This window comes from Pteropus medius, unplaced genomic scaffold (assembly GCF_902729225.1).
Source record: "Pteropus medius unplaced genomic scaffold, Ma_sr-lr_union100, whole genome shotgun sequence".
Taxonomy (NCBI): Eukaryota; Metazoa; Chordata; class Mammalia; order Chiroptera; family Pteropodidae; genus Pteropus; species Pteropus medius.
Window position 1 is genome coordinate 33,437 of NW_024343554.1, and position 12,115 is coordinate 45,551.

Consider the following 12,115-nt stretch of genomic DNA (forward strand, 5'->3'; position numbering starts at 1 on the left):
ATGAGCCTCCTTTGAGCTGTGCAAAAGGCAGTACATCTGTGGGCTTGTGTGCATGGTGTGTGTGTGTGTGTGTGTGTGTTTGTGTGTGTGTGTACACAGGTGTGTTCCTTTTAGTGTAGCTAAGAAATTTTTCAACGTCAAAATCCCAAGCATTCTGTTTCTGTAATTTCCTCCTTCCACTATTCTGCTGGCTTTGGTCCATATTAAGTGGAAGGATGAGAATAAGGACATTAAACAAGGAGGAGAAGGAAACGTTCATGTGTGCTTAAGAGGTAGCGGCACCATTCACGGCACTTCGTATTTGATAAATGGCTTAATCAGAGACACTCTGTGAAGAAACGTTCTCGGCATCACCTCATCTCAGATGGGGACGCTGAGACCCGTCTGTGGTCAGAACTGGAAAGTGGCTGACCCAGCAGCAGAACCGAGGTCGTTTGGCCTCTGAATGCCTGGTCTCCACCACCGTCCTGTGTCGTCACTTGTGGTTTCACACCCAAGATTTGGCCTCTCCTCAAGGTGCCAGGAAGATCTTTCTCCCTTTTCGAAAGCAAGCAGCTGATATTGTGACTTCCAACTGAGCCCTTTCCAATAGAAAAAACATTTGATCCATACAGGCAAATTAAAATTTTACAGGATATGCATTTAAAAATTGGAAGAAAAAGTGTAATTAGTTTTCATAATCTAACTCTTTTTTAAATTATTATTGTCATTTATGGCTACAGCACCTGGTCTTCCTAGGTGGTCTCCCATCCACATACTAACCAGGTCCGACCCTGCTTAGCATCTGAGATCAAACATCGAGCTTGTTCAGGGTGGCGTGGCCATAGATCATGGACCGTGGCTCCACTGGGATGTGAACCTAGGATCTTCTGCCTGTAAAGCAGATGTGCTAACTGCTACACTATCGAACCATGTCCCATATCTATTTCTTTAATTTAATTAGTTGACATATTATCATTTCAACATGGATTAAATATGAAAATATTAATATCTTTTACATTATTTTTATACTAAATCTTTGAAATCTTATGTTTACGTGGAAACTACAGCGCATCCTCCCTGGAATGACTCACAATTCATGTTCAAATTCTGCCTTCAGAATTTGTGTCACTGGTGTCACTGTCCCTGCAGTATATACTGACAGCCAGCAGGAGGCGATGGAGGGTCCCGTGACCCCTATGACAGACTAAGGAGGAATGGCCGCTCCACTTTCCTTCCCACCCAAACCTTGACTATTGAGGCCTCCCAGAGACAAGGGAATTTTTATACCGTGTGTCCATACTAGTTAGTCCCTTAACTAACAGCTGATCTTAAATACAACAACCATTTGAAAGGTGATTTTCAGCTATCAAACAGGTTTTATGCTTAGTCAGTATAATGAATGACAACAGTTCCTGTGAATTGTTTGGATAAATATTGCTCCAAGTATGTTTTTCAGTGGGAAGATCGTTTCCATGAATCTCATGACAAGTCATAAAGTCAGACTTTGTGTACACCTCTAGAGGAAAAAGGATCCTTGGTAATATTTTATTGACTGGGCTCAACTCTGGTGTGAACCCCTTTTGGTGCCTCTCCGGACTAAGTCGAAGGATCACTGCTCCCTCTGCCTCAGTGAGTCAGTGACTCACTGCTGTTGGCCACAAAGGGATATATGTGCCTAATGCACAAGCACAGGACATATGTATGAAGGTCCATTCTCCCTGGAGGGTACTGAGAGGTAATCCCCCATGATGTTATGCCCCGGAGCATGGGTGTGAACCGGCCAGCAGGAGGGCCGGTGGATCCCATGGGGAGACTCTGCAGTGTGACGTGTGAGGAGTGGAAGCTTCAGGGATGTGAAGCTGGGAAGAAGCCATGTGTGCCCCGCTCAGCTGGGAGCAGCAGTGGGCATGTCTGAAGCACGTAGCACTCGTCTTATCTTCCACTGTCTCCTTAGACCCGATTCTGTGGGGTGAGCCGTGGGGTCTTTCTTTCTCTGCACAGGTATCACCACAGCGCTTCACACATCCATTCTTTGTAAAACATCATCTGCTTTTGTAAGTGAATTTGTTCCATCGCATCCTTAGCAGGATTAGGATTCAAAATCAATACATCTGCCAGGGATATGAGGTGAAACATGTTTTCTTGCCAATTATGTGTCATAAAATTAAGAGGTTCGTCTTTTGATACTGACAGTTGTCCAACTCCATGGCCTCGATCATGTAAGAAAAGTAACCCTTATAAAGCTAAAAGCAACAAACAAACAGGACAAAGTAACAGAGACTCAAGGACATGGACCATAGACTCCTGGATTCTATAGGGTAGATGAGCAGGGGGAAAGGGGGGGTAGATGGCGTAAATGGGGTCAAATATGTGGCAACAGAAAAAATCTAACTAAAAATAAACAAACAAATAAACAAACAAACAAACAGTATTCATTCACTTAAAAATTTTATTCAGAGAACAATACAAAAAGAAAGAAGCAGAAAAAGAAAAGGAATCCTGATCTCACTGTGAGGATCCGAGCCCGACACAGGGAGCCTGAGCAGTCACCCGATTCTCCATGTTTCGTTGACACATGATCCAGAGTTGTCTGTCATGGCGGGAGCAGACTGAATTTCCCATCTCTGTCCACACAGGCCACATCCCATTAACACAGATTCACAGAGCATGAAATCCTGAGCTCTATTCAGATGCTCCATTCTCCCTGAGGGCTGTGACAGGAGAGGCTCCAGATGCGTGGGAAAGGAGCGGAGACGTCATGGGGGACGGTGAACGGCAAGGCCGGGAGGGGACTGAAAGGTCAGACTCTAGGTTCCGTCTACGCGCTAGGAACGTGACTCATCATCACTGTGTGGGAGATTTTGGAAAATTTATTAACCTCACAATGATGCCTCCCTCCTCATTAGACTGGAGGAGAGACCTTGTCTGCAGCAGAGGATAATATTGGGTTACTATGGTATCAAGTGAGGGGGTTCGGGAGAAACACGAAGAGTCAGCAGCCATTAAGGGCTCCAAAGTAGTCATTCTGCATGTGTAGGATGACATTCATGCTGTGGGCATCAGGGGGCACTGTGGGACCTGCTTTGAGGACCCTAATGGGTCCAATACCCCTGGGTTGTGTTCAGTGCAAAGGGCATGACTGATGCCCCTTGGAAGACACTTGAGTTGCGCAGAATGAAGTCTCCACTCTGAAGCCCGCATCTGCCCTCCTTCTGACCTCAGGAAGTTATCAGCATGAGGCCCTGAGGCTCAGAGCTCAGACAAGAGTGGAGACAGACACACTGGGGAATGGTAGAGAAGAGATTTGCATTCAGTCTACTCCCTCTAGAGCTTCAAGCAGAGAGGATAACACTAGAGCTTGGAGCGGCCAGTCCCAGCAGGGCGGCCGCAGTGCAGAGAGCCCGGAAACCCCTCCCCACCACCAACTGGGTTACCTACTACCTCTGGCCCCTGGTTTTCCCCATAGGTCAGAGTGTTCCAGGGCACTCAGGGGTTCCCTTGCCTGATATTCCCCTCTAAATGCATTCCTGAGGGATATTTGTTTTGACTCTGATGCATCCAGCCTCATTTCTGTATCTGTTTCCAGGCTTCTGCGCTACGGTTGTTATGAGCCAGCCCCCATCTGCATCTGCCTCCCAGGAAGTAGATTTGCATGAGGACATCACCTTACAGAGTATAAGGGCAGCCTGGGTACCACATCCCAGCTAAGGGCACATAGGCAGAGGCTGGTGTGTCTCCACTATGGCCTGGACCCTTCTGCTCCCCCTGCTCACTCTCTGCACAGGTGCTTCTGCCTCGACTCAGCATCCAGGGAAACCAGGGAGCAGCCTCTCTCTGATGTTCAGCTCAGCACGGGGAATGCTGCAGGGTGTGCGCCCTCTGGGAATAAGACCCTCACCCTCACACTCACCTCTCCTCTCTTCTCTTACAGGTTCTGTGGCCTCTTCTAATGTGTCTCAGCCACCAGCAGTGTCTGTAGCTATTGGACAGACAGCCAGGATCACCTGCCAGGGAGAGAGCATAAAAGAATATTATCCCGACTGGTATCAGCAGAAGCCTGGTCAGGCCCCCGTGCTGGTCATCTACGGTGACAATAAGCGGCCCTCAGGAATCCCTGACCGGTTCTCTGGCCCTCTCTCAGCGGACACGAGCACTCTAACCATCAGTGGGTTCCAAGCTGAAGACGAGGCTGACTATTACTGTTCTGTGTGGGACAATAGTGATAAAACTCACAGTGACACAGGCAGATGGGGAAGTGAGACTAAAACTGTCTTCTCCATCTGTGTCATACACTCCTGCAAACCAGAAGGATTGTAAACAATGCTATGAGCAGGTCTGGTCCAGGTCCCCAGATCTCAGATTCCAGGCTTCCCCCTCCTCCCAGCCCTGAGCAGCTCTGTAGAAGCTGTACCAACAATGGATACATAAACAATCATTATAATTATATTTCATTTTATTTGTGGGTAGAGGTAAGATTGAACACATTAGGAATAGGAAACAAAGACATTCTGAAAATATATAATAATTTCATGAAGATGAAATACATGGTGTGAGATTTAAAAAAAACACTGAATGAGATTGATATCATTCATATAAATGCTTCAAAATAAATTAGTGAAATTGATGACATGGTGAATGAAACTATTCAAAATGCAACAAAGAAAGAAAAAAGGCTGAAAACCTGATGAAGCTTCAGGTAGTGTAGGAGAATTTCACGCAGCCTAAATACTGTGTAATTTGGGCCCCTGAGGGAGACAAGAAGAGGAAGGAGCTGGTAAATAGACAAAGAATTGGCAGAAATGATAGGCATTAATTTTCCAAATTTGCTGAGACCGTAAACAAATATATCCAGGAAACTCAACAAACCTCAGCCCCAAGAAACATGGAAGCGGCTCCAACACACACCTTGTGGAATTGCTACAAATCAATGATGAAGAGACGCTGTTAAAAGAAGCCAGAGGAAAAAAACACTTTGTGTACAGAGGGACAACGGTCATGATGACATCAGATTTCTCATTAAAGCTGTGCAAGCAAGTAGATTGTGGAGCAACGTCTTTAAAATACTAAAAGAAAAACTCTGTCAACTTTGAATTCTTTACCCAGTCAAAATATCATTCAAAAAAAGAAAGCAATATCCTACATTATCAAAGTGCTAAATCTTCTAGAATTGATCACGGGCAGGTCTGAACAGCAGGAACAGCAAAGGACACCCCATTACTGTGTTCACATTTCTGTGTAATGATACAGAAATGTGAATCTGTACAAAGAAATACAAACCATTAGATATGGTAACTGCATGGGTAAATATAGAAATGTTTTTATTTGTTCATGTCTATAAAATGTAGTCAATTGTCCGAAAGGAAATAAATAACAATACGTTACTATATTTATAAAAGTATACAGATAAGAGAGAAAACCGGGAGAAAGAGAGACAGAGACAGAGACAGAGACAGAGTGACAGACAGAGACGGAGGGAGGTAAGGAGGGTGCGAGGCAGAGAGAGAGAGAGAGAGGGAGGTAATTTAAGCAATAGCTCATGCAGCTGTGGGGCTGTTGTATCTGAAATGCATGGTCCAAAGCCTGGTGAGGAGCCTGTATTTTAAGGAACGGTTGCAGTTCCAGTCTTGAATTCAAATTTAGTCTGAATGAACAAACAGGTAAAAAGAAGACAGAGAAGAACAGAAAAAGATCTCAATCAAACATCTAGAGATGAAACCTCCATGTCTCAGATGATGAATACAAGGGTAGAGATGAACAGCAGATGCAATACTACAGAAGAAGAGATTAGTGAACTTGAAGACAAAACAACAGAGACCGGAAATTAAAACATACACATACAGAGAAAAAGACTTTAAAAATGAAAAGAGAATCAGTGAGTCAAAGGACTAAATAAACTATTAAACTAAATTAAAAATTTCAGATACACGATAACTGGCAGCATTAATCATCAGCAGAATTATAATACAAGCAATAAAAACGGGCACCCTTCAGGCAGAAGAAAAGACAGTGGAAAAAATATGAATCAGGAAAAGAAATGTAAACCTTAGAAATGCTGACTCAAAGAACAAACATTAAGACTCATTATTTAAATATCTTTAAAAATTAATTCACTATCGCAAGATAAATATAACAAATATGTATGTTAGAATTTATAAAGTAGGTAAAAGTAACATGTATGACAATGACTGCAAAATAATAAATAAAAAACCTTAAAGAGAGAAATAAAATGTTCCAAACATCGCGTCACGTGATATAATATCACCTGAATAAAATTAGAAACTATTCAAAACGGTGAAGAAATAAAAAAGACGGAAAGCGATGACCAGTGAGGCTCAGTGATTTGTAGGAGAACTTCATGCAGCCTGAGAGTCATGTAGTTGGAGTCCCAGAGCAGAGAAGACAAACGAGAGTGAATAGAATAAATGCTTAAAAAAACAATGGCCCCAAATGTTTCAATACTGAAGAAAACAATGACTGAAATATCCTAGAATATCTACTGATTTCAAAACCAGGAACCATGAGAAAATAATGCTGATACTCATAATTACATTCACAAAATCAGTGATCACAAGATAATATTAAAAATAGCCAGAGAGGAAATAAATATCACATGCAGATGCATAAACCTCGTCGAAAAAGGAGATTTCACACTCAAGCGAAGCATGTAAGAAGACAGTGGAGCCACAACTCTGAAAAGAAAAGCTTTAAAAAATATTTTTTAAAGAAAAATCTCTAAACCTTGAACTTATGAAGTGAAACTACCCTTCAAACATGAAAACAATATAAAACTTTTCCAAACATGCAGAAAGTTACAGAATTTATCACCAGTAGAACATCAAGAAAAAATAGGAATGGGTGCCTCAGACAGAAGGAAGATGATGCCAGATAGAAATGTCCATCTACACAGTGAACATAAAGCATCACATAACGTCACTACATGGATAAAGAGAGAATCGTCTCCCTTATGTTAATGCCCATAATTAACGTCATCATGTGTAAATCAAAAATTAATAGCAATGCAAAGTGGTTTATAATGAATATCTAAATCAAATTTATGACAGTGATAGCGTAACCGTTGGTGGAAAAACATGAGGAGATATTCTCATCCTCTATGTGAAGTGACATGACATCACGGCAAGGTAGAACTGAACAAGTTAGTGCTGGATAAGTTACCATTAAAATAAACCTTGAACGACTAAGTCATAGCTAATCAGGTTTGTTTGTTGGGTCCTCCAGAGAAACAGAACCGATAGGAGATAGACATAGATATAAATATGGATATGGACATAGATGTGGATATGGGTATAGGTATGTATATGCATATGAATACGGTTATGGATATAGATAGAGATACAGATATAGATATAGATATAGATACAGATATGAATATGGATGTAGATGTTTCTGTATATAGAGAAACTTACCTATGCTGTACAGCTAATGTACTGGGGTAGATAGATATATAGTTTGAGATTTTAAGGAGTTGGCTCATGCAACTCTCAGACTGGCATATCCAAAATCCGTAGGACAAGCAGGAGGCTGCATATTCAGGTAAAAAATTTTTCGTGTGTGTGATGCATTCAAATTAAGTAGGAATAATTGAACATATTAAGTGAGGACATGAAGAAAATAAAAATATTTCAATCAAACTCCTAGATATAAAAAATAACAGCATCTCATTTATAAATAACTTTTGTCATAATTACTTACACTCATCTCTGAAAGTGACATTGTGCACATGGCCCGACAACATGTTGACTTCGAACATGTACAGTATGGTGATATTCACACGGGACACTACAGAATGTGCAGTGGGTCAGGAAGAACTCTGCATGGCTCCCCACGGTGACCCCAGAGGGAGATGCTTAGGTTACAGGTGAGACCAGGCTGCTTGGTGACCGAGACGGGATCCTGAAGAAATAATCAGATCCTTTAGGGAAGGAAGTTCATAATCTCATCATGATCAAATTCCTTAAACCAGTGTCGAATGGACAATCGAAAAACCCTTAGAGAAAGGACACAGGTTCTATACAGAGAGGGGTCAGAGAGATCAGAGCGGACCTCTCCATCCAGACAGCACAAACAGAAGAGAGTGGAGTGATGTCTCCAGAATAATAAAAGTGAAAACAAAAAAAAAGCAATAATGAGAACAAAAAATCTGTTCATTTTGAAGTCTTTACAGACTGACAGTGTCTTTGAAAAAAGAAGACAAATTACAACGTTCTCACTGCCTTTTATTTTCAGAACAACCAGACCCTCCCCACAGGGCACTGACCTCACATTCCCCAAACATATTTCTTGTTACGTGTTCATCTTCCCATCCTGACAGAGCCCCAATGTCACCTCACGGGACAGGCCTCCTTCAGCCTCTCACCGCACAGTACCTGCCTGTCAGTTTTTGCCCGGTATTAACCAATTATCTGGACGTCACCAACAGCTGTACAATTATTCCCTTATCATCATTTGAATTATTGATTGATCTCTATTAATCGTTACCTTCATTAGTCATGATTTTTTTTTAACGCAAGAACCTACACATAATAATCAGAAGCATGAACAGACAAGAGCTTATTTTTCTCCTGAAACAATAAGTCTGGAGTCAGTTCGTTGTTCTCCAGATCCTTAGCAATCCAATGAGGTTCCAGATCTTTCTCACCTTCTGGTTCACTATATCTACTACAAGGGCTTCGCTTTCATCTTGTTTGAAGACAGAGCTCAGGATGGCTGCTGCACCTCCAGCTATCACATCCAGGTTCCAGAGGAAAGGCACTGCATAAATCTACTCTGTTTATTTATGTCGCAAGAGATAAAATTCTTTGAAAAGAAGCTCAGCCGACTGACACATCCATGGACCAACACTGTGCCACAAGTTGAATCCTGGCCAATAGGGAACTGAGATTAGTAACTGTCTAGCTATGAAACGAATATGGAAGACAAGACACAGAGAGAAGGTGGGGGGTCTGCTTGCTCTGTCAATAAAACAAGGGTGTTCTCTATGCTGCCCGAAGCACACAATGCTCCCGTTCAAGTGATTCCCAGGATGGAATGTGTGCCAGACAAAGTGGGTCTGAATCAATGTTTATGGGGTGAGTGTTCTGTCTCTGTCTTAGAACAGTAGACTGCACTGCCCTCTGTGAGCCCTACACCGGCAGAGTGCACCAGTGGGAGGCAGCCACTGAGTCCTGTGTCCCCTGTTTGAAGACCCGGAATCTCACCCATGTCCACCCACCATCCCCAAGATACAAGGAGTGATGCTTCAGGTAAGCCCTGCCCCCTCCTCTTCTAAATGAACCTGATCATATTTTCATGAGTGATCTGAGCCTCCAGCGCTTGGCTTTGAAAAAAGCAGGGGTCACATAAAAGACAGTAATTTCTCCCCTGGGCCAGCAGTCCATGGGTCAGGGAATCAGAACCTGAATCGTAGGTTCTGAATTTACGAACAACCCTGCCAAGCAAGGGTGCCAATGCTTCAACACAGTCGATTCTTAGCGGCCACCAGATGGCAGCAGAGACCACCTGGCAGAGACATCTGGAGGTGGGGTGGGTCTGGGTGTAAGGGATTCGAACATGCAGGAGGGTTGTTAACCATCACCTCAGACCTGGAAAAAAAATGTATGTTTTTACACTACCATCTTTTATGTAAACTTCTGACTGCATGTCTGTCAGATGTGTTGATGTAGACTCTGCCTGTTCCTCTAGCGTAGGTCCAGATATTTCATTCCTCTCCAGCCCACTCCATTCGTGCTCAAATTCTGTTCCTCTTCAACTTTTCTCAGCAACAATCTGTCCCTGTGCACACTGCGTTAGGGTTGGGTGACAGGGGCACAGCATCTACGACCTGCTCCAGGAACTCACACCAAGCACAGAAACTCACAGCACCTCAGTGGCTCCTAAACAGTCTATGCACACTGGGCAAGGTGGGAATGAGCTCAGGTTCTGGTGCTCACAGACTGTGATCTGGGTGGGACACTGCACTGACCTAAGACTCCTATGGTCACCTCTATAGTAACCCTTCTATAATGTGTTCAGAAAATGCGGACATTTCACCTCTAACTCTCGGTGACCAGATCTGCTCGGGGCTGAGGCCATGAGACAGTCTGCGGTAGATGTGTCAGTCCCAGACTATGGCACCAGACAGTGGATCAGAATTCCCTGGGCTGAGGGTGGGGTCTGCAGGGACCGCACCTCCCCTTTCTGTGTCCCTTGAGGCGGAGCTCCTCACTGAAACCACAAGCTCCTTAGGCAGCACCCCTGACCCAACATGATTTGCATACCCAGCAGCTCTCTCCAGCAAGGGGATAAGAGAAGCCTGGGAGGAAACCTGCCCAGTCTCAGGCCCAGAGAGCAGAACTGAGCTGCTTCTACCATGGCCTGGACCCCACTCCTCCTTGGCCTCCTTGCTCACTGCACAGGTGCTGCATCCAGGCTCACACCCAACCTCTGCCTTACAGCTCAGGATAGGCCCAGCTCTGTCTTTGATCTCAGTAGGGAGTTGCCAGTGGGGACAGGATGCTAATGACTCTGCTACAGGATGAGGGCCTGGGCAGGGCTGAAATAACCCACTGTGCTTACTGGCTCTGTGTGAGCCCTGAACGGCTGCACCTGCCAGAGCATGAAGGGCTTTTCATTGCAGAAGCTCCATCCTCCAGTCAGGCCCTAGGGCCAAAGGTGTTAGAATAGATAGGAATGTTAGGGCATCCTGTGGGCTAATGAAACTCTGGAGCTTGGTCCAGGCCAGGCAGACTGTATCTCCTGGAGAAGAGACTCAGCTCTGGAAGCCCACCTCTCCTTTTCTCTCTTGAAGGCTCCGTGGCATCCTATGAGCTGACTCAGCCACCCTCACTGTCCGTGGCTCCAGGACAGACAGCAAGGATCACCTGTGAAGGAAACAATATCAGAAGTAAAAGCGCTCACTGGTACCAGCAGAAGCCAGGCCAGGCCCCTGTGCTGGTCATCTATGGTGATAACAACCGGCCCTCTGGGATCCCTGACCGATTCTCAGGCTCCAACTCAGGGAACACAGCCGCCCTGACCATCAGCGGGGCCCAGGCCGAGGACGAGGCTGACTATTACTGTCAGGTGCGGGACAGTGGTAGTCCTCACAGTGACACGAGCAGATGGGGAAGTGAGACACAAACCCCCTTCCTGGTCTGTGTCACACTATCCTCTGTTCCCTCAAGAACTGCAGACAAAGCCTTGAACAGGTCTGGCCCAGGGCCCTCGATCTGAGATTCCTGGCTACACATTCTCACTCCGCCTTCAGCCATCTCTGCCTAAGGTGGACCAGGAGTAGATTCAGGGCTGGCTGGACCAGGCTGTCATGGTGTTGTCAGGCCCTGAGTGTGAATTGGGGACAGATGGCTTGGGTGGAAGGACAAACAGAGGAAGATATTTGTCCAGTGGTCAATGCCCTGGCCTTTCCGTGTGGTCATCCCTGGACCCTCCTTCACCCTACTGATCAGGATAAGACCCCACAATTGCCCAGCTCCGCTGAGCTCCCGAAGCCCCAGGCTCTCACGATGGCCTGAGACTCTGAGTGGAGCAGAACACTGTGCTGTCCACGCAGATCCCTCTTGTGAGCTCACTGCGCACGCGCCTTTGCCGGGGACCCTGGCGGCTCTCATCAGTGCCTTCGTTGGGAAGTGCTGTAGGTTCAGAAAATGGTCCCCCAGGTTCATGCTCTTCTCAGAGAGGTCAGTGTAGTGACTCCCAGTTGCCAAGGCCCTGCCTCAATTAGGGTGACGAAAACATGCCACCTTGAGAGCTCCCTGGACGAATCTGAGGCCTCATGTGTAACCTCATGGGGGTCACCTTCTCCTTCTGCCCAGTCTCACCTCCTCACCTGCTTCCTGATTTTCTGCCCACGCAATGCACCATCTCAGCTTCTGCTTCCGGCGAGGTGAGCCTAAGAGGTCAGCTGTTGCCAAGATGGTCAGCAGGACAGAGGAAGCCACTATACACCCACAGTGCTCTGGTTCTCACCTAAGTCCCCAGTGCCCACTTCATCGTCCCCAGAGAGATTTGGTTGTTCCTTGTATTTTTACAGAATGAAAAAGGGACTGACACACTAAGTGCTCTGAGCTCTGAAAGACAGTAGGAGAGTCAGGTCCGTCCCGAAGGTGAGTCCAAGGGA

General features: G+C 45.2%; 2 gene segments (V, D, J or C); both read left to right on the top strand.

Annotated features, from left to right (window-relative positions):
* Positions 1-3,705: 3,705 nt before the first annotated feature.
* LOC120606274 (immunoglobulin lambda variable 3-19-like) lies at positions 3,706-4,299 on the top strand. The segment is given in 2 exon segments: positions 3,706-3,766; positions 3,914-4,299. Coding segments are annotated over 2 exon segments (429 nt in total).
* A 5,979-nt stretch (positions 4,300-10,278) lies between these two features.
* LOC120606275 (immunoglobulin lambda variable 3-9-like) lies at positions 10,279-11,215 on the top strand. The segment is given in 2 exon segments: positions 10,279-10,394; positions 10,787-11,215. Coding segments are annotated over 2 exon segments (471 nt in total).
* The last annotated feature ends 900 nt before the right edge of the window (positions 11,216-12,115 follow it).